The 23,517-nt window shown below is 39.7% G+C and overlaps 1 protein-coding gene and 1 pseudogene across 3 annotated transcripts; one reads left to right on the top strand and one right to left on the bottom strand.

Moving 5' to 3' along the window:
* LOC136525433 (uncharacterized) overlaps positions 1-1,004 on the top strand; it is a 1,122-nt pseudogene extending 118 nt beyond the window's left edge.
* A 442-nt stretch (positions 1,005-1,446) lies between these two features.
* On the bottom strand, positions 1,447-7,620 carry LOC136528190 (putative disease resistance protein RGA4). 3 transcript variants are annotated; one of them, XM_066521117.1, is made up of 4 exons: positions 3,787-7,620; positions 2,821-3,246; positions 2,279-2,379; positions 1,447-2,203 (listed from the first exon to the last, which is right to left on the bottom strand). In XM_066521117.1, the coding sequence occupies exons 1-3, from the start codon at positions 7,427-7,429 to the stop codon at positions 2,297-2,299; spliced, it is 4,152 nt and encodes a 1,383-aa protein (XP_066377214.1). In that variant the 5' UTR covers positions 7,430-7,620; the 3' UTR covers positions 1,447-2,203; positions 2,279-2,296. The 3 variants fall into 3 exon arrangements, with proteins under 3 accessions (XP_066377214.1, XP_066377215.1, XP_066377216.1); XM_066521118.1 differs by having other exon boundaries at positions 1,447-2,191; XM_066521119.1 differs by having other exon boundaries at positions 2,279-2,370.
* Positions 7,621-23,517: the final 15,897 nt, after the last annotated feature.

The raw sequence follows: 23,517 nt of genomic DNA, 5'->3' as shown, positions 1-23,517 counted from the left end.
CAATTGTGAGTGGCATCTCACCGATCCTCCTCCTGTCGCTTGTCGCCACCCCACAACAATCCAAACCGCATGCACTATTTGGGTTGCTCATATGGTAATCTTATATTCTCCAACTCGAATCAGTGCCTCCTTGTAGATGTTTTTGGTTTTACTACCGTGAGGCCTCCCAAATTGAAATCGACAGGCAAGCATGAGATCTACTACGGAATCCTTGATGGTTCCCTCAAGTCACCCAACTCGCATCTCTTCCTTTGCTCAGGGTCATCCATTTTCCAGTGGCAAGTTGGGGTCTAACTCTTGGTTGGAGCATCCTCTGGATATCCCAAGCATCTTTCGAATCGTGTTTTTTAAAGGTGAGATGTTTGCCAGGGATCAATTGGATGGGCTCCACACCATTCGCTTGGCACCTCAACTAAGCATACATGAAGTAGATATTGACTGGACAGAGTACTGGAGAGAAGATAGTGTTGTGGGCCGCGCTGTGATGTATTGGCTGGTGGTATGTGGTGACATGTTTCTCATGGTTGACCTCTCAATGAGCACTGATAGGCCTACTGTCTTCTTTAGAGTTTTCAGGCTTGATTTCTCCATTGTACCACCTAAGTGGGTGAAGGTGGAGAATTTGGGAAACCATGCCATCTTTGTAAGCTTTGATCAAAGGAACCCGGCATTTTGCTGCACGGACCCTGAAAGATGGAGAGGAAAGAGTAACTGTATCTATGTTGCCACCCAGTCTAAGAAGAATGATAAACCTTGGACTGTGGTCGAGCTTGGTCAGGCAGTGTCTAATAGAAATTGGAGGCCCGTTGTGTATCCTGATGCTTACCCCTATGGCAATCCCGGTCGACCAGATAACCTTTGGGTGTTTCCTAGTTTGGTTTATGATGTTGGGCTGTGAGCATCTTTGGTTTTCCTAGAGTTTTAGCTAAGTCATTTTGATGTAATATTTTCTTGACTTGGCATGCCATGTTCTCGTGTTCAAACAAGTGCAAATTGTAAGCCTAGCCATAGTTTTTTCTGTGTTGAACATTTGAGCACTGATGTTGCTCGGCTTGCTGGTCTCTCTAGATATATACTACATCCGGTCTAGTTTATAAGGCATCTTTCTGACATGTCATGTTTCCTAAATTACTCTGATTATTTATTTAAACTTTTGATTATTTGATATTAGATTTAATTACAAATCTAACAGTATCAAGTTCAGCTGAACTTGTCAGTACACAACTACACACCAAGTTCAGCTTAAAATAGTTGTCTGCTGACAACGATTTTATATATGCTGTTGACACCACCCCCCAACAACCCCCCCCCCCCCCCCCCCCCCCCCAACACACACCCCACCGCAATCAATGTAGGAAAATAATACATCATGGGATGGGACTGCTATCTTATTCAGAAATTATGCAGTACATTTCAGAAGGAAACAATAGGACCAAGAAATGGAGAGCTAGCCTGGAGCTCTGTGTGCTAACTAAATTACCTTCAGAAGAAACTAAGGGCATGCAATACATTCTTGCATCAGAAGAAATTATGGAGATTAGCTTTAGAAAGGGTATGCAATACATTTTCCCGTGAGTCGCAAGAACGACCAATCATGTGCAGTCTGGTAACAATCCTACAATGAACCACCTAGTTATTGTCCTCAAGCTGGCGTGTGCAGCCCAAGTCCAGGTCCAGTAGTTAGTTGGATTTTAATTTGTGATGCTGCCCTGAACTGAAACAGCGTAGTCGCAGCTTGCCTGGCAGTTATCCTCGCTACGTAGTCATGTAGGGAAAATAGTACATCAGTGAACTGCTACCTGTGTTTTTTTTCTACTGTGCTAGAGCACAATGCAAACTCAAACACATTTCATTTCAACAGGAAAACAGAAGGTCCAAGAAATGGTGGAGAGCTAGCCTGGAGCTCTGTCTGCTAAATAAATTCTTCAGCTTGCAGTCTATAGTACTTGCTCTCTGCTCAAACTCGATCAGGGCCTGCGATCAGCTCCTTCCTTGCAGTAGTAGCCCTCTCACCTTTGAGCACTTTATTTATTGGAAGATTAGCTTTACTGGAGAATACATTCTCCAATCAGACGACTTTATTTACTCACTAAGAACGGTTTATGCAATACATTCATCAATCAGACGACTTCACCGGAGATTAATTTGCTTCAGAAAGGGTGCCGCAAGAACGACCAATCATTTGCAGATTCTGGAAACGATACTACGAGGAAGTCAGCATCATTGGAATTTCCAAAAGTAAAAAAGAGAATTCATTAAGCATGTTGATATAACGAACCTTGGTTGCAACTTTCATCTAGTCCTCACTTCTCAATCTGAAGCACTCCAGCTTACTCATTAATGCTGCAATTCTCCCTGTAGGCACCGGCTCTGCAGGCCCTGATCATAGATGATGTTATAATTTATGCATGTAAATGAATGTGGAATTAGAGACATTGCTGGTGAAGTGCCATGGTCCACCGTCCAAGTATTATTACTATTATTATAGTCTCCTAAATTCGTATATGTAGGGACCAAAAAATGACATATATACAAAGATATCTATGTAAATATTAATGTGGCCGGCGTGTTGATTCTTAAACTTTGCATGTACGTACGTATTTACCCATCTGTGTATCAATGCGTGCACTTCATGGCTCACTAGATCTTCTGTACATGGTTGAATAGATGTTTTGCACACTTCATTATTTTAAGGTTTTTTATTTATCTGTAAATCGCGTCACGTCTTGTGATAACTAATACTAGAATAATAACAATCGAGCTCCTGGCCATTTATATTAAATTAGTTAAAACGAAACCAAGAAATTAAGTAGAGATTACCTTGAAGAAGATGGGTATCTAGATCTTTCTCCTCGAGGTGATCCAGACGTTGCTGTAGGCTCGGTGGAAGCTGCTTTATACCAGGACAGCGTTTAATCTCAAGAACTCTGAGAGATGAGTATGCTTGATGAGCAGGTCCATTCGGTAAGGATTGCAGGCATCCACAGTCACCAATCTGGAGTTCTTCCAGCGACGTGACCTCTCCTGACACGGAAACAAGACTGCGGCAACACCAAATCTTCAAGGTCTTGATGGACGGAGGAAGGTTGGCAACCTCTGTCAAGCCACCGCAGCTGTGTATGTCTAGAGATTCTAGGCATGGAAAGAAGCAATGGTTACTGCCGGTTGATGATGACTGCTTCGGTACTACAGATGTAGATGCTCCATCGGACATGGACTCTGGTTTGGAATCAAGCTCCACTCGCTCTGTATGAATGAATGAGATACAACACAAGTGTAAAATAAACAATGTTTTCATGGTAGTGTGACATGCCAAAACTAATTTGTACATTATATTATAGAACAGGTAATTTGGCAAGCAAAACGGCCTGGCGAGATAATTGTAAATAAGAGAAAAAAAAGTTTGTGATTCCGGTGTCGGATTGCACAAGTGGAGGTATCAATTGTTCCTGGTGTTAATATAATTTGTACGTGCACGAAATGTGTAATCCCAAAAGTTTAAAAAATTTAGGTGGCACAAGTGCACAAGTAGCTAGAGGTATCAGTGGCGTACTCTACTACAGCGAAGCATATATATCTGTATGCATGCATGGTTGACTAGATGTTGTGTACACTTCATTATTATTTTAAGCTTTTATTATCACTAATCGTGCCACATGTTGGGATAATTGATAAAATGATGATTAAACCAAGAGTAGCGTTTTAGGCAACAACAATCGAGATCCTCTCTCTGTTCATTTATATTAAATTAGTTAAAATGAAACCAAGAAATTAAGTAGAGATTACCTTGAAGAAGATGGGGGTCTAGATTTTTCTTCTCGAGGTGACCCAAACATTGCTGTAGGCTCGATAGAAGCTGCTTTATACCACTACAACGTTCAATCCTAAGAACTCTGAGAGATGAGTATACTTGATGAGGTCCATTCAGTAAGGATTCCAGGCATCCACAGTCACGAATCTGGAGTTCTTCCAGTGACGGGACCTCTCCTGACACGGAAACAAGACTGCCGCATTGGGGAATATGCAAGGTCTTGATGGACGGAGGAAGGTTGGCAACCTCTGTCAAGCCACTGCAGTCAATTATGTATAGAGATTCAAGGCATGGAAAGAAGCAATGATTACTGCTGGCTGATGATGATGACTCCGGCTTTAGTACTACAGCTGTAGACACCGTGGATTCATCCTCATTGCTGGACAAGGACGACCCTGCAGCAATCAATGATGATGACGTTTCCAGCCCCGTTGTGTCCTGCTGCTCACCGAATGCAATGGATTTGAGACTCTTGCACTCCCCAATAAGTAACGTCTTGAGAGATGTCGATAGGTTTGGGACCTGTACCAAAGAGTCGCAGAAACGTATCGCTAGGTACTCCAGACGTGGCAGGAGGGTTCCACTCCGTTGTACGAGAGCAGATTGCTCATGAGAAGCTTCATCTTCCGTGAGTCCTGTCAGTTTGTTACACTTGCGAATCCATAACGTCCTCAAGGATACTAGGCCCTGGAACAATTTCTCTGGCCAGTAGACTAGAGCATCGCACTCATCAATTTTCAATGTTGCTAGCTGTCCAAAACATTTCCATAGCGCCAGTGCACTCGAGCCAGAGAAGAAAAGGCCACACCCTCTGCCTCTTAAGTACAGAGTTCCCCATCTTAAGCCCAGTTCGGCAGAATTTTCTTCTTTCTTTGTTGCCGATACCTTCAGACTGGACACTGAAGTAATATATCTGCTACCAGCCTGTAGGGATGCTTGCTGTCTACAGCCGAATAGTTCAACTTTTCTTAGCTTCGGTGCTTCAGGAAAAGTAGTCAACTCTGGGCAACCAAAAACTTCTAGTCGCTCAAGCGAAGGAAATATTACTTGTTCTCCTAAAGATCCTTGGACCGCCTCCCATCTGTGAAACTTATCCAGAGCTTTTAAATACATTCTCGTAAAATTTGGCATATTCTTCAAGGCCATCATCTTCAGTTTCTGAAACTTGGACGGGGCACCACCGCTGAACAAGCAATGTAAATTTTGTAGGTTGCTCAGGTGAAGAAACTGGAGGGACTGTAACTGCCAGAGTGCAGGAAGCTTCTCGAGATTTTGGCAATGTTGTAACTTGAGCTCCACCATGCCTTGCAGCTCAAGCATCCATGTTGGAATACCACTGCTACTGCAGCGATACATCCTCAGAGCCTTTAGCCCATCGTGAGGCCGGAGGCCTTCCAGCACCTCCTTATGTGCCTCCTTTTCATTATCGTCAGACCATCTGAATGTTAGTTCTTCCAGCCTTTTCTTGTCCCAAAGTTTTGCTGCTTTTGCATCTGCTCCTGTCGCGTTTTCAAGCTTCCTTAGCTCCAGCTGGCCACCAAGGTCCAAGTTCTTCAGCGCTTCCATGTTACTGCAACCCGAGCCAGTACCTAATACAAAGCATGTAAGCGTCTGCAGGGAAGTGAGGTGTCCGAGGTTTGGAGGCATGCTCATTAACATATCACATCCGTGAGTGTAGAGGTGACGGAGGGCAGTCATATACTTCATTGCCTTTGGAAGTTGTTCAAGACTTTCACAATAGGATAGGTTCAATGTTTGCAGATGATACAGGATGGTAATGTCTTCAGGAAGTGCTACAATATCACTTCCTGAGAGATCAAGATACCTTAGGTGATGAAGATATTTCGGCTTTAGAAATGGACCTTGCCGTGTCTTTAAGGCTCGGACAGGCCTCAAATATTTTGATAATTTCTGCACATCTGCTATTTCGGATCTATCACATATTAGTGTCTGGATAGCTGGAGACCCTTTCTCTATGGAAGCATTCAAAACATTTTCTTCAATGTCAACTGATAGAAATAAATGGCGAGCGGAGTATGGAAAATCCTCACTTTGGCTCAGTTTTATATCTATTGCAGCACATTCTTTTCCCATTGAATCCTGTGCAACATCATGCATAAGGTCATGGATTTTACAAGTAATTTGTCTGTAAAATTTGTCTTGCTGCACCTCCTGAAAAAATGACCTTTGAGCTAGCTCATTGAAAATTTGTTTACCAATGTCTTCAGGACACACTCTTTTTTGCTCCGGGATAAAACTATTAGCCATCCATAGTCGGATCAGCATTTCCACATCAATCTCATGATCCTTAGGAAACATAGCACAAAAGGCAAAGCACTGTCGCATATGTGGTGGCAAGCAATTGTAACTGAGCTTGAGTACTGGTAAGATTCCATTTTCGTCATCACAAATTGTGCTTCGGTTTAATACCGCCTCCCATTCTTGCACGGTATTCTTAGTACGAAGCACAGAGCCCAATGCTGTAGCAGCTAAAGGAGAACCGGAACATCTCTTCGCAACATCACCAACCATATTGAGTAGCTGATCATCAGGCTTTTGTGCTTGCACACTAAATGCTTCTTTCTTGATAATTTTTTGTATATAGCTTTGTTCCAAGTGCTTGATCTTATGGGCTTCGATTGTCCCCATGAACCGAGCAATTTTTTCATAACGAGTTGTTGTCAAAACTGAGCTACCATGGGCACCATGATGAAGGTAGGACCTCAACTTATCCCACTTGTTGACCTCACGGTTCCAAACATCATCCAATACAAGGAGGTACCTCTTCCCACTCAATGCACTTTGAAACTTTTCCATTGCTGTATTTCCATTCGCTTGGCATCCATTCTTGTTAGCTTCATTCACTATTTTTTCAACCAGGGAATCCACATAAAAGTTTTCAGACACACACACCCAAAGCCGCACCTGGAAGTGCTTCTGAATGGCGGAGTCATGGTAAACAAGCTTCGCTAATGTGGTCTTGCCCATCCCACCCATTCCTACTACAGGAAGGACTGTGAGACCCACATTGTCCCCTTGGCCAAGCAATGCATCAACAATCTCCTTCTTCTCTTTTGCTCTTGAGTCACTTGCAATGTTCACATAATTGTCTGGCATGTTAGGATCTGTCTCCCTCCACTTCATGGACATTGGTGGCTGTGGTTTGAATTTGAACCTAAAGGTATTCATCTCTGCTATGAGGACATCAATTTCTTGCAAAATCATACGGAGCTTGTTTGCCATCCTATAACGGAACACAAACCGGTTGTGAGAAGGGAAGAGCTTTATGACATCCATACCGAACTCCTTGTAGTGCCCCTCTGCCTTTGCCTTGCGGCGGAGTGCCTCGTACTTGAACTCGTCAAGGACATCGTTCGCCTTGTAGGCCACGGTCCGGAGCTCCTCAAGCCAAGCTTTCGCCCCCTCTCTGTTTTTCGCTGCCTGCTCCTCGGCGTCAGTGATGACGTCCAGGACGGCGGGCAGCTTGCGCTTGAGGAGCTTGTGCTGCTCCTCCATGCCTTCCATGACCTTGTACTGGTCCAGGAGGTGGCTGGAGGCCTTCTCCTTCACCATGGACACCAGCGGCCCGACCACCATGGTGGCCAGTACCTCCGCCATCGTAACTCCTGGAGCTCGATCAGAACACGGGTGCAGGGTGCAAGGAAGCACAGCTGCTGGGTGGTGAAGGGAGTGGATGTGGATCTGATGAGGAGCTGCTCTGGAGGAAGATGTAACCAGTAACGCGTGCGCTGATTTTCTATTAAGTTGCTATCAGCCAAGTGGCTCTGCTTGGTTAGTTGCATCGACCAGAGCAATATGATATAGAAGTATGGTTTGCTTGTACAAATGGCTAGGTCACTTGACCAACGGGACTAACCATGTGGACCATGTAGACCCAGGCTTCGGCTGGCCGCATGCGTTTTTAGTGCGATTCGCATAGGCATTAGCAGCACGGACGGTCGGTGACTTGTCTCACGTAGTAGTGTAGCACCCGTGAATGAGCAGGCCTCGCCGCCTATCAGACCTGAATCAGAACCATGCAACCCATGGAGTGGACCCTTAAACTGCAGTGTACACAGGCATGCACTATACGGAAGCGCCATACCAATAATAGAGACGAGACAAAATATGCACCGTACATACTCCATTCCGTCTAAAAAATGCAATTCTCACATGTATAAACAAGAGGCAAAAAATAATGAATATTTTCATGAGTCAACTTAGAATAAATTTAATAATCTAAGTAAACAAGTTATTATTAGCATATTATAAAACATGAGTTTTAATTCCAAATGATTTATTTCGGATATCCATTGGATATCCACGGGTGGAAAATCAAACCCGAAACCGAACCCGAAAACCGTGGTTGAGAAATCATCCCTGAACCCGAACCCGCGAGACCCGAAATCCGTGGATATCCGACCCGAAACCGCCCCGTTGCCATCTTTAAGACCGGTAGGTCTGAATCCGGCGTACCCTAAACCCTAAACCTCGCATGCCAATGTTCGATTTCATGGCCTTTCAGAGTTCTAATTTGTTCCGGAAAACATCGCAAAGATTTGTGTCTCGGTTGAACACCATCTCGAAAAGTAATTTTTGTACTCCCTCCGTCCGCAAAAGAATACAATTATGGGATCGTGCCGGTCAATGTAGTTCAAGTTTGACCATGTTTATAGTAAATACTATTAGCAATTATGTCTCCAAATAAATTTATTATGAAAATATATTCTATAAGGAATCTAATGGTGTACTATTTTGCATCTTGAATGTTAGTACCTTTTTATATAAATTTAGTCAAAGTTCAAACTTATTGACTCATTGAAAAGCGAGAATTGCATTCTTTTATGGGCGGAAGTACTTTCTAAGTTGATGCTCTAAATAACACCTGTATATGATGTGAAATAACGTAACACCGATCGATTTACTCCGAAAAAAAGAACCCATGAAAAAGAAAAGAAAAAAATTGAGGAAAAAGTCTATAAAAATATATACCGTAGATTTGCTATAGGTTGAGTTTTAGAAAGCATGAATGAATTTGGTTGGATGATAACCATGACACTGCAACGAAAAGTGGCTACGAGACAAGATGCATGTGCTGTGAATAAATCAGAAACGTTATGACTTGTAGGGTCCATATGTCATTGTTTTCTTTCTTCAAGTAAATATGGTCACGTGGGGATCTTATTTTGTAGATAAAATCACAAGAAATATTATGGTGAAAACAAATTCTAAATCAGATATATGGTTAAATAGATATTAGCATTTGAAATTCAACTATTTAAAAATTTAAAACTTCGTGCAAGCAAAAGCAAATTGTTAGAAAGGGAAGGACACGGACCTGCTAACCACGGACCACTATATATGCAAGCGATGAAGCAAAGCCTGCCCATTCACGTTCTCGCGCCTCGTGCTTTTCTGCCTCTGAGCCCAGAGTCTCGCTGCGTGTGGGGCTACGGGAGGCCATGTCCCACGAAGCAGAGCAAGGGTATAGACGGAGACTTTTCCAAAAAAGAAGTAGAGAAATCTGATATGGCCCACTTTCGGTCTGTATAAAAGCTTTGCAGGTCTGCTCGCCCTGATGAACGAGATTGACGAGTTCATTCGCTCGTTGATTTCACCCGGAGCTTATCAGTTAGCTAACAGTGTTTTTCTCTCACAACAAACCAACACCAGCCAGACTTATCAGTACACAAACACCACACGTTGCATTGTCCTTCGCATGGCTTTGGATGCTGCTCGGGTTGGAAAGTAACGATTCACGCAGCAGTGCGCCTGCATATTTGAACCGCCTGTGAAGCATTCAGCCGCTTACTGACGACTTTGGATCGCAGGCTTTAGCATGCATGTGCATATATGAAGTAATGCAACACTAGTGCATACTAGGTTAACAAGGAAAATTGCCCTTGACAAGCATGGAAAGATTAGGATAAGATTCTATATACTCTAATATAAAATATGTACTGTAACTTGAGTTAAAAAAATGGACATGTAGGGTTCATATGTTATTATCTTTTTCTTCAAATAAACATAGTCCTGTGAGATCTTTCTTGTAGATAAAAGTACAAGAAAAATTATGGTGAAAAAAATTACAAATCGGATATATGGTTAAATAGGTATTAGAATTTGAAGCTTTATTATTCCAAATTTTTGAACTCCGTGCATAAGAAAGGACACGTCTCATGTCCACCTATCCAAAGAGCACCAGTATCCCCATCAAAAAAAAAAAGAGAGCACCAGTAGTGGTCCCCATATACGTAGTTAAGGGGCGTATTTAGGGGCAGTCCTTGTGGTTTAAATACTACAACCATATCTCATAAAAATAATATTTCATTAAAACATAGTCAAATGGGATCTTGTTCTATAAACTTAATTGCAAGGAATATTATAGTGTAAATAAATCATAAAAATGATGCACTGTCTAGGACCTATGGCCATTCAAAGTTTCGTAATCCGAAAATGTGGAGAGATACAGTAGCTAACCTGTAACTGGATGCGTCCAGAACCACCAAGCCGATGCACGGTCAGATCATTCATAGTTCGATATGAATATGAGTGATAGGTTTGGAGCCCTGATGCTTATGTTGTTCCTCTTTGTATTCATTGCCCAATGTAAGTGTCTCATCGTCATCTAGGTCTGGTGCCATTTCATTGTTTTACAAATGGCATATACGTTAATCTTAATATTGTTAATTCGATCAATGCTAAAATAGCCTCTAGTTAATTCTCAAGAGACATGATAGGAAAAACATAAACCCTTTAAATTCTTTGAATAATCATAAACATTATGGCTTTTAATTTGGTAGAGACTCATCATCAACACCAACATTAGTCATTAGATCCATTTTTTTAAAAAATTGTAATCACAATGAATGATCGCCCATCCTCGAACTGAGCCCTCTCAGTTGGTTAGGTTTCTTGTGATGGAACCTGCCCACCCAGATTCACGTCTTCGACACGGGTGTTCGCATTTTCCTAGATTTATTCCAGAATTTAACGGTGTTGTGCTTTTAGTGGTAGGCGACATTTCTGTCGATAACAAGGCGCATATGGTGACTTCGTCAATCTCAAGATGTGGATTGAGTGTGCATACGTGTTGAACGTCTGCGTCTGTACTTGCGTAATTCAAAAAAAAAAGAATGACCGCCCATGCATTCAATCACCCTGTTCGCTTGTTGGTTTCAACTAGGCTTATTCAACCAGTCAACAGTGTTTTTCTCTCACAACAAACCAGCACCAGCCAGCCCAAACCAGCCCATAAACCAACCAGCGAACACGCCGAAGGACTGCATGATCTGTGCAATCCTCAAGGCCATTTATGGTGGTTTTAAAACTGTCGTTACTAATCCAAATAATGCAGTGCATGTGGATGGATAATAATATCTTTACTTCTTTTTGTTTCGACATTTGGTATGTCACTTTCATGGGATCCTCGAAGATGGTGCCTATTTTTTTTTGGTTTTATGGATGTCATGTACGAAAATACTAATATTATTAATTTGATGCTTCTAAAAGAGCTTCTAGATTAATTCTCATGAGACATGATAGAAAAAAGATAAATCCTTTAAATTCTCTGAATGAGAAACATGATGCTTTTAATTGGTGACAGTAATCATCGTTGTCAACGATAGTCATGAGATCTACTTTGTTTTCTAAATATCACTTATATCTATCATTATGAAAGTATACATAAATTAACCCCCAAATTTGCAAATATATCTCGATATAAAGTAGCCCGCTAATTAGCATATAAATTAACAACCTCTTTTATATAAGATAACTAAAATAACATAACTCCTAAATTTGAGTCTAAAAAATTGCCCACCTATATCATTATTAAAATAATCAAAACATAACATTTAAATTTCCGTTGAGATTTCCCACGTCTACAAGGAATAGAGTTCCTTTAACACAACCACAAAAAAAATTTGGGCTTCCTCAGCCTTTGGTAATAATTATTGTTCATTATAAATCTTAATGACCATCAATCACCTTCCAAACAGCACTAGCTTATTGCACAAATTGATTGTTCTCTTATCATTTTCGACAGCTATTCTTTCTTCTCATCTTCCTTGTGATCTCTTCATCACCCTCGGTCCTACCACATCCTACATTATGTTTTAGATCACATAATATCATTTCTACCGACCTCATATGCTCTGTGCTCATGGCCTTTAATTGAATAAAGTCAAGTGGTTTGACACTCACCATTGTTATCTCATCCTTCATTGACCCATGCATTCCACGCTAGTAATGGCGGTGACACCCCATCAACTAGGTATAACCCCTCAAATTTAATTTCATCGATGAAATCTTCAATTTCACCACCCTAGTAGTCAGTCTCAAAAACTTCATTCCGCTTTGAATCCTCATGTAGATGAAACGAAACTTTCCTAGTGTACCCGTTGCAACACTTCCAAACAAATGAAACTCAATTATTTATGGAAGTCATAGCTGGTTCTAAACTTTTCCATCATCATGATGCACCCCCCCCCCCCCCCCCCCCCCCTTTTTGGTTGTTCTCTTTCACATCTCCTTTCTTACTAGATTGCTTTCTTGGAGAATCACCACAGAAAAGAATCAAAAATATTTGCTACTCTCGAAGCATCAACAAGTTCCATAACATTAAGAATTGTTAGAGCCATAAATGCATCTCAGATCCCCCTGGCAAGAATTCAAGCATGCAACAAGTCTCAAAACATTGTTTAAGATAGTAAAAAAACTCTTGCTTTGGCCTTCCCATCTTGTATTAGGTTTGTCCAACACTATCTAGTAGTAGCAACCTGAAAGCCTTGTTTGGATGTAGTCGGATTCGCATCAATCCACATCTGTTGGGGTGGATTGAAGTAGAATTTAAACTAAACTCCACCCCAATCCACCCCAACACATGTGGATCGAGGTGAATCGGATAACATCTAAACAATGCCTAAATCAAACAAAATAACCTAGAATACCTTACACTCATCCGAATACTAGCTGCAACGTGCCCTGCATTTGAGCTAATGTACCTGAGCTGCACGGATTGTAAGATATAATCTCGGCAGGTGGAGACTAGAGGTTACTTTTGTACCAACTCATATGCTTTGTATAAAAACCAGGTTTTACGTTTGTCAAACAAAAAAGAGAGGGATCCTGCAGTTTCAGACAGGTGCGGTTGTATCTGGCCGCCGCCGCCGCCAGGGTGTGAATGCATATATATGATGTCCTGTATCTGAAACGCATGTGAATTCCGTTTTCCAGCAGGCAACTAATATGACCATGTCATGCTGTTAGGTACGTCTCTCTTGTAAAGTGAGAATCCACCACCTCGTGTCTCTTGTTTCCTAGGCTATGCATATATCTAGTGTTTTTTCACCAACGGGGGCCGAAACAAGCATGACGAAACAGGGCTGGGATATGGAACTCCAGAACACTGTCGATTAAGAATAATTCTTTGTCGTTCTATATTCAGTTATGTGCCAAGAATTTCAAATGAGTCCACCTAGCCATGCATGTGTGTATGGTACAGCACCAGTTCATCTGCAGGCTGTTTAAACTCGCAAGGTTTCAAATTAACTTTGTGGGAAACAAAATTAGTTTGATTTGAGAAGTGAGGAAACACATAAGTTCAGTTGTATGCACGGCCCCATATTATCATTTGGAGCACTGCAAGAACTTCAACATATTGATGATGAGATGAATTGCATCTGTGTTGCAGTTTTCAACAATGGAGGAAACCAGTCGCGCAGAGACTTGTTGCACGATCACGACCATGACAGCACGTTATTGGACAAGGCCTGACTCTGGACCCTACACGGCTACACCTCTGGCGTTCTTTGGTTGGCTTTGGCTGTCAAGAATTTCAGACAAAGGCCACACCGGGCTACTTTGTACATATGCACAGGTCATGCAAACGGTCGATCGACAAGAGATAAATGGTTTAGCTCACCACAGGATACGGCGGATAGCTCTAGTTTTATTTTGGAAGAGGGGAAAACATATTGTGAATCCTTGTTTTCTCCACTTTTCTCTAAAATAAAAACCATGTGCAGAAAAATTGATTGAAGACATATTGCTATAGCATCAACTGGTGGTGTCTTGGCTAAGTTCTGGAAAACCCTTGCATTCCGCTCCTTCCACAGCTTCCACAACATCCAGGCGGTGAGCAGTGTGAGCATGAAGCCTGGTCGCAAAACTCCCACCAATGAGCAACCTCGAGCGCAACCACCAGTCCAGCAGCTCGTCATCGTGAACTGGTGCTAGGTCACACAGCGATCTCTTTCTTGTGGAACCAAGCGATCTCTTTCATGTGGAACCACAAAGCTGTCTCACTCCTCGCACACACCTTGATTACTAGGCGAATTTAGTCCACGATCTCCAACAGACCATATAACTTTGTTCATCCATATAATTCCTACATCAACATCCTTATAGAACAGATCCACTACATGCAATTGCAAAAAATGTGGCTAAATCTACATCAACGGCGGAAAAACAGGCAAGCCTGGTACGAGTTCCCTTTGGTTGACCCCAATATCTTAACCCTACAAATGGAGGCCTATTATTTAGACACTCCTATAGAAGACTATATATTAGATCAGAAACGTAGGATCTATACATGCTACGGTTCCATATCTCCTCCTAAGTGCATCCAGAATAGATATATATACATATATACACAACAGTCAATGTAGGCAACGATGTTAGCATGCATATAGAATGAAATGCATGGGGTGCCGTGCTATTTCCATTTGCAGCAAGCACGGCTAACGTGAGCCTGTCATCTTGTTACCATCACATCACTTTCACAGGGTCTACGTGGATTCTCTAGTCTCAAGTTTAGTTGGCTAAAGTTGAAGACTAAACCTGCTTTAGGAGAAATTTTACAATGGTTGAAAAAAATATGGATCATCTGTCGAGTGAAATCGAACGGTGTAAAAATAAGAGCTATCAAAGTGAAAGTACTCACAAGTAACAATAAAATAGAGAAGGTACTAAAATAGGTGGGACGACCGGTACCCAAATTGGTGGGACCAAATTCCAATTTTTATTTGTTAATTAAATTTGGCAAATGGTAAAATAGTGATTGATTGCCGTGTTTGCAACGCTTCTTGTTAACTTCTGTTTTTTTCCTCAAAAAAAAACTTCTATTTTTTTTTCCTTTGAACCAGAACCTAGCCCGAACGCGCAGCTGATAGTGAGGTTCCCCCGAAAGCACTTTTCATCCGTTGCGGAAAATGTGAAAAGCTCAGAAGCCATGGCACCCTAGCTTCTATACCTTTTCTCTCTCACTCGCAACACCTTCCTCCTTCTGCACCAGCATCGCTCTCCTCCCAGCGCGACTCCCTCTGGCCTCTGCATCTGCCTCTTCGCAACGTCGCTCCGCATCGGTTGGGAGGCTTTGGGCTCTTCCCAAAAATTGCTATACTAATTAAGGGGAGGTTTTAATCTCAAATACTTTGGTGGAGAGGTTGTACAAGGAAAGAAAATGCTATTCCAAACCTTTATTTGAAGTTTTAATGGTTGGTTAATGATCGTATTTAGAGTTTTGCTTTTCTCTCTCTTCTATGGTGCTTGAGCTTTATATGAAGCAAATTAGACTCTAGTTTTGAAGCTATTAATGTAAATTAGTTGGATAAACGAGATTACACCATTTATTAGTCGATCTTGCTTGATTTTAGTTGAGATTACACCCTAGTTTCATGTATGTTTCATGTACATGTAGATTTAGATCTAGAACTAGGGTTTGTTTTTTTTAATTTTAATTTTGTAAATTTATGTTTCATGAATTTGGAATAGGGTTTGTATGAAAGGTAGTGGATAAAATATTAATTGTTGCAAATTGTTGTCGTTGAAATTATTTATTTTAATTAATAAATATATATTTTTAATTATTTATTGATAAATAGGCCATTAATTAATTACCCTCTACCATGGTGTGTGTTTGATATGCTTCATGCAATTTTATTTTATATTTATATTTATATATATCTAAAGTATATAGAATTATTGTCAAGTAATTAATTATTAATTTGATTTATTTACATATATATCTGAATTAGTAGTCCTTTAATGTATTTTCTTTGATTGTTGTGTTTTAAAAGATGGAGTACATGAAGTCTTGGATGTATGGTTCGTTAAGGTTCAAGGCAGGTTTTCGTGAAGAGGTGGACAAATTTATTGAAGCCGCAGAGAAGCATGCAACGACGTTGGCAGAGAATAAGGATACAATTATTTACCCAGCAAAGATTGCAAGAACTTTATGGCATGGACAGATGTGAGTATCATCAGAGAACATTTGATTGTGTGAGGATTTATTAAGGACTACATAGTGTGGATTCATCATGGTGAAACAACGGTTGTCGATAATGACGACGATGATGAAGAAGACAACGCCGAAACCCTAGAATACCTGTCCCAATACTCAGAAGAGCTTGATGTACAAATGGATCCTGAGTTTGGCAATGAACAAGGTGGTGATGCTGGTGGTTGGGATGGTAACGATGAAGGTGGTGCCAATAATGATGGGGGAGCACGTGTTGGTGATGAAGATGATTTTGATGATTTGGAGGAAATGATTCGGGTCCTTGGACCAGAGATTTTACTAAAGAGCCCGAAAGGTCTAGAAAATTTGGAAAGGGTGACAAAAGCATCGAAGGAGACTATGTATGGTGTTGAAAAGGGTTGTCCGACACATTGGATATTGCTACGTTTTGTGCTTGAGCTACTCATCCTAAAGGCTAAGTACGGCTGGTCAGACTATAGTTTCAATGATCTATTGCATCTCCTATCATGGGTGTTGCCACAACCAAACTCAGTTCCCGCCAACACATACCAAGCAAAGAAGGTCATAAGTCCATTAACAATGGGGGTTGAAAAAATCTTTGCATGCCCCAACCACTATATCCTTTTTCGTGGCGAAACGTTCAACTCACTGGATAAATGTCCCCGGTGTGGGGCCAGCCGGTACAAGAACAATGACCTTTACGGTGGGGACGAAGCCTCCATGGGGAAAAAGAGAAATAAGAAGGGTACAAAAAAAGGTGGTACAAGAATCTCAGCCCCCAGAGGACACTCCATTAGGCAACGATGTAAAGCAGAGAAGAATTCATCCCTTGGTAATGTGGTACCTGCTAGTGACCGACCGCTTGAGACATATCTTCCTAAACCCTAAAGAAGCTGCACTCATGACATGGTGGGATGATGAGCGCAAGGTGGATGATGATAAGATTGCACACCTGGCTGATTATAGTCAGTGGCAAAGGATCGATGAGAAGCACAAAGAATTTAGCGATGACCCAAGGAATGTACGATTTGGCTTGAGCACCGATGGAATGAATCTCTTCAATGAGAGGATGAGCGACCACAGCACTTGGCCAGTGATCTTGACCATGTACAACATCCCAACGTGATTGTGTCTAAAGAAAAAGTACCTTCTCCTCAATATTCTTATTTCTGGCTCTAAACAACCAGGCATTGATATAGACGTGTTCCTCGAGCCTTTGATGCAAGAAATAGAGAGGCTATGGAGGCATGGGGAGCCGATGTACGATGCGTTCCGAAAGGAGGACTTCATATGTAGAGCAATAATATTTGTTACTACCAATGATTACCCCACGCTGTTTGCTTTGTTTGGACAGATCAAAGGGAAGACGGGATGCTTAGTTTACTTGGATGGTACTACATGGGTGTTCCTGGATACATCCAAGAAGATAGTTTACCTAAGGAACCGACGCTTCTTAAAGACAAGTCACAAGTACCACAGCAAATTATTTTTTAGATTTTATGACAACACCCTAGAGATTGAACCCCCCTCTAGAGAGACGTCATAACGGAGAGCACATGTATAGAATGGTGAAAAACATACGCGTCGTCTTTGGAAAGAAGAATCCGGATAGGACGAACAAAGATAGAAGCACACCTCCTATCGAAGGCGTACCTTTCAAGAAATAATCGATCTTGTTTCATTATCTGCCTTATTGGCCAGACTTGGAGGTCCCCCATGCCATTGATGCCATGCACATGTAGAAGAATGTCTTTGAGAGTCTCATTGCTACCTTGATGGACACAGGCAAGTCAAAGGATGGTCTGAAATCACGGAAAGACATGGTGTAGCTAAACGTGATGCCACAGCTTTACCCGGTACCTAAGGCTAATGGAAAATACACTCTGCCCGTGGTGTGCTTCAACCTAACACCGGAAGAGAAGAGAGCTATATCCACTTTCCTAAGGGGATCAAAGTCCCGATTGGGTTTTCAGCGAATGTGAAGAAGCTAGTGTCAATGAAGGACTTGTCAATAACATACTGCAATGCTCACGATTGTCATGTGATGCTAACAGTGTTTCTATGTATTGCAATCATGGCTATAAAGCCATAATTCTTGAAAATGGCCATCACCCGCATGTGCTACTTCTTTTCAAAGATCTCACAGAAGACGATTAGCAAGAAAGAGCTGAGTGACCTACATGAATTTGTGGTGAAGACACAAAACCAACTAGAGATGTGTTTGCCTCCTACTTTTTTGATATAATACCACATCTCATGATTCACATGGTTCATCAGAAACAAGCGTTGGGCCCTTGCTACTTGCATGAAATGTGGTCCTACGAGTGGTTCATGTCGGTTCTAAGCCGATACGTGCATAATCGAGCATACCAAGAGGGCTCCATGATAGAGGGTTACAGTACTGAAGAAGTCATCGCCTAAAAGTACAGAAAGGGATTGGTAAACCCGATTCTCGTCGCAAGGGTAAGCTGGCTGGGAAGGGCACCAGTGGTAGAAAAGTGTTCATCGACCATGATTACAAAGAAGTGAGTCGGGCGCATTACAGTGTCTTGTAGAGTACACAACTGATGCAACCATACATTAATGAACATTTGGCTATCATTATGACGGAGAGAAATGGTCGTTTAGATGATTGGGTCATGAAACCGCACAAGCAACGACTAACTATATGGTTGAAGGACCAAAACATACCGCCTAAAGAAACCATAGACTCTATTACCATCAGTAGGTTGGCGGAGGGGCCATCGAGACAAGTAACATCTTGGAAAGCTTATGACATCAATGGGTACACGTACTATACCCACGCAAAGGATAGTAAATATGTGAACCAAAACAGCAGCGTTCGAATAGAAGCTCTCGATGAAGTGGGGCGAAAGATCCAATACTTTGGCATCATTGAAGAGATATGGGAACTTAACTATGGAAGGGATATAACGGTGGCCCTATTTTGATGCCGCTGGATCAAACAACACCAACTGAATGAGATCAGATTGAGAGTGCTGGAACTCGAGAATCTAGGCTACCAAGATGACCCTTTGGTGCTCGCTTCACGTGTCGCATAAGTTTTCTATATGCCTGACCCACAAAGTAACCTCCCCCGAAGAAGAAGACAAAGCACGTGGTTGCCTCTGGGAAACAACATATTATCGGAGTTGATGGCGTGGACGATGTTGAAGCTTACAATAACTACGATGAGATGCCGCTATTCTCAGACTTTCCTAAGAAGATTAGTGTTGTGGAAAAGAACCTGCCCAAAGACATATTGCCATAGGAATGAAAATGTGTCAAGCGAAAAGTCGTTACAGCATGCTAGCTAGTTGTTGAACGTGAAATGTTTGTGTAAGTGTGTGTTTGTAAGACTTCATTTATACATATGTGTGAGACTATATATTTATGTATGTGTGTGAGACTATATATTTATGTATGTGTGTGAGACTACATTTATGCATGTGTGTGAGACTACCCTTTACAACATCCAGATGAACCTATTGTAACATCCACTCTATTACTACTAAAACAGCTGTAACACACAGACACTTGAAACAGGCACTTATTACTACTGCAACATGTTCGCACTACTATTGAAACACTTAAAACAAGCACTTAACACTTTATAAAATGAAGAAATGACCAACAACTTTTATATTCATCACATGTATAGCTGAAATCATTTAGTGGTTGAAAATCAGGTTTGAAGCTGTTATTTTCTGAAATTCAAAATTTGAATTGTACAAAATTAGTGATAAAGATAGACGACCAGACTAAAATGATAGAGCATGATTTTAGAAATTTTAGGAAAAACACCATCACATTTGGAGTTAGTATGAGGGAGAAAAACTAGTTACAAGTTTCAGCCACATATTAAAAAGAGAAACCACACTTGTTCATCATTGATCATCATGAACAGTTGTGATTTTTCTTTTTAATCTTTGGGTAAAATTTGTAACTAGTCTTTCTTCCTCATACTAACTCCAAATGTGATGATTTTTTTCCTAATATTTTCTAAAATCATGCCCTATCAAGTTACTATGTTGATTTGTTCATTCTTTTCGTTTGACAAAATTTGAGCAATTCAAATTTTCAAATTTAAAAAATGATAAGTTCTAACAAGATTTTGAAATACCAAATGATTTCAGCTAAAAAAGTGATGAATACCAAAGATTTATAACTCATCAAGATCTACAACTTTTATTTTGGTTATTTCTTCATTTGACAAAGTGATAGTAAATATTGCTCACAAATCAACATGTCTCCCATATAGTTAATGAAACTATGAGTGATATGAGAATTTGTGAACAATGTTTACTAATACTTTGTCAAATGAAGAAGTGACCAAAACAAAAGTTGTAGATAGTGATGAGTTCAATAACTTTTATGTCCACGACTTTTGTAGTTGAAATTATTTAAGGTTTCAAAATCTTGTTTGAAGTTGCTATTTATTGAAATTTAAAATTTGAACTGTTCTAATTTTATCAAATAGAAAGATGACCAAAATAAAAGTTATAGATAGTGATGTGCTCAACAACTTTTATGTTCATGACTTTCTTATTTGAAATCATTTAAGGTTTCAAAATCTTATTTGAAGTTGACATTTATTGAAATTCAAAATTTGAACTGTTCAAATTTGGTCAAATGAAAAGATGACCAAAATATAAGTTGTACGTCTTGATGAGTTCTACAACTTTGATGTCTACAAAATTTTAATTTAAAGTCATTTAGTGGAGATGAAATTATTTTAGTTGTTTTAAATTTCAAATTTTTAATTTTTAAAATATTCTTTTTGTAAAGAACAAAATATAGAATTATATATTTTCTATATCAAATATATATATATACATTTATATATATAGAATAATTAGAAAACAAATATATACATTTATATGTAAAGAAAAATGAATATATAGAACAAGTAATAAAAATAAATTGAAAAATATTTGTAGGGGCGGCTCACTCACCAAGGGCCCCTACAAATAGTCCCCACTATAAATATAGGGCACGCTTGGAGGCCAAAATTTGGCTAAGTCTGGGCGCTCTTCTTCCTTGCGGACGTCGTCAGGCTGCCGAATATTCCCCCGTCGCCGCTACCATCTCCGCGCCCTAGTGCCGCTTTCTCTCACCTTCGTTGTCCTCCTATGACCGCCTACGTCGCCCGCCATGCTTCCGCCCCTAATTCTTTGGCATCATTAAAGAGATATGGGAACTTGACTATGGAAGGGATATAACGATAGCCCTGTTTCGATGCCGCTGGATCAAACAACACCAACTGAATGAGATTAGATTCAGAGTCCTAGACCTTGAGATGCTAGGCTACCAAGATGACCCTTGGGTGCTCGCTTCACGTGTCGCATAAGTTTTTTATATGCCTGACCCACAAAGTAACCTCCCCTCGAAGAAGAAGACAAAGCACGTGATTGCCTCTAGGAAACATCACATTATCGGAGTTGATGTCGTGGACAATGTTGAAGCTTACAGTAACTACGATTAGATGCCGTTATTCACAGACTTTCCTAAGAAGATCAGTGTTGTTAAAAAAGAATCTGCTCAAAGACATTGCCATGTGAACGAAAAGGTGTCAAGAGAAAAGTCGTTACAACGGGCTAGCTAGTTGTTGAACGTGGAGTGTTTGTTTAAGTGTGTGTTTGTTTGTAAGACTTTATTTATGCAAGTGTGTGACTACTTTTACATATATGTGTGAGACTATATATTTATGCATGTGTGTGAGACTACATTTATGTATGTGTGTGAGACTATATATTTACGCATATGTGTGAGACTATAACGCCAAGTGTCACACTTTGTGAAATGAAGAAATGTCCAAAATAAAAGTTGTAGATCTTGACGAGTTCTACAACTTTTATATTCATCACCTTTTTAGATAAAATCATTTAGTGTTTGAAAATGTGGTTCGAAGTTGTTATTTTTTAAAATTTAAAATTTGAATTGTTCAATCTTTGTCACATGAAAATGTAACCCAAATGAAAGTTGAAGATCTTGACGAGTTCTATAACTTTTATATTCATCACCTTTACAGCTGAAATCATTTATTGGTTGAAAATCGGGTTTGAAGTTGTCATTTTTTTAAATTCAAAATTTGAATTGTTTAAAATTAGTGATAAAGATAGATGACCAGACTAAAATGATAGAGCATGATTTTAGAAAATTTTAGGAAAAAATCATCACATTTGGAGTTAGTATGAGGGAGAAAGACAAGTTACAAGTTTCAGCCACAGTCTGTGATTTAAATTTTGAATTTAAATAAACTACAACTTTAAACCAGATTTTGAGACACTAAATGATCTCAGCGGAAAAACTATTGAATACAAAAGTTATAGAACTCATCAAGATATACAACTTTTATTTTGGTCATTTCTTCATTTGAGAAAGTGTTAGCAAACATAGGTCACAAATTCATGAATCTCACACATAGTTTATGAAACTAGATGAGAGATATGTCAATTTATAAACAATGTTTGCTAACACTATGTATGATTTAAATTTTGAATTTAAACAAACTATAACTTCAAACTAGATTTTGAGACACTAAATGATCTCAGCTGAAAAACTATTGAATACAAAAGTTGTAGAACTCATCAAGATCAACAACTTTTATTTTGGTCATTTCTTCATTTGAGAAAGTGTTAGCAAACATAGGTCACAAATTCATGAATCTCACATAGTTTATGAAACTAGATGAGAGATATGTCAATTATAAACAATGTTTGCTAACATTTTCTCAAATGAAAGAAATAACCAAAATAAAAGTTATAGATCTTGAGAAGTTCAACAACTTTGTTATTCATGACTTTTTTTAGCTAAAAACCATTTAGGGTTTCAAAATCTGGTTTGAAGTTGTCATTTTTTGAAATTTAAAATTTGAATCATTCAAACTTTGTTCAAATGAAAAGATGACAAAAATGAAACTGGTACATCTTGATGACCTGTACAACTTTTATATTCTTGACTTTTTTAGTTTCAAATCATAAACTCTTTCAAATGTTGTTACAAGTTGAAATTGTTTGAAATTCAAATTTTGAGTCATTCAAACAAAGTCAAATGATAAGATGACCAAAATAAAAGTTGTACATCTTGATGAGTTATACAACTTTGATATTTAAAGAATTTTAATTTGAGGTCATTTAGTCTCCTAAAATTCTATTCGAACTTTCGAAATTCAAATTTTCAATTTTTAAAATTTGTTTTTTATTTATTTGTAAACAAGAAAGTATGGAATTATTTGTATAAATATATCAGCAAATTGTTTGTATATATATGTAATAATTAAAAATTATTATATATCAGCAAACTATTTAATTCTAAACAAGAACAGTATGGATTTTGAATTTAAAAAAATGAAAAAATATTTGTAGGGGTGGCTTGTTCTGGAACCGCCTCTACAAATAGATTTGTAGGGGCGGCTTATAATCTCAGCTGCCCCTACAAATTG

The sequence above is a fragment of the Miscanthus floridulus genome, chromosome 19 (genome assembly GCF_019320115.1).
Source record: "Miscanthus floridulus cultivar M001 chromosome 19, ASM1932011v1, whole genome shotgun sequence".
NCBI lineage: Eukaryota > Viridiplantae > Streptophyta > Magnoliopsida > Poales > Poaceae > Miscanthus > Miscanthus floridulus.
Note: the sequence above shows the minus strand (reverse complement) of the source record. Positions and strands in the feature narration are given on the sequence as shown.

Bases quoted from the DNA above. Each gene is read 5' to 3' on its own strand.
- LOC136528190 (XM_066521117.1), bottom strand. From the start codon at position 7,429: ATGGCGGAGGTACTGGCCACCATGGTGGTCGGGCCGCTGGTGTCCATG. The intron at 3,247-3,786 runs GTAATCTCTACT...TCATTCATACAG, and splicing joins AGACCCCCATCTTCTTCAAG to AGCGAGTGGAGCTTGATTCC. The intron at 2,380-2,820 runs GTAATCTCTACT...ATCTATGATCAG, and splicing joins AGATACCCATCTTCTTCAAG to GGCCTGCAGAGCCGGTGCCT.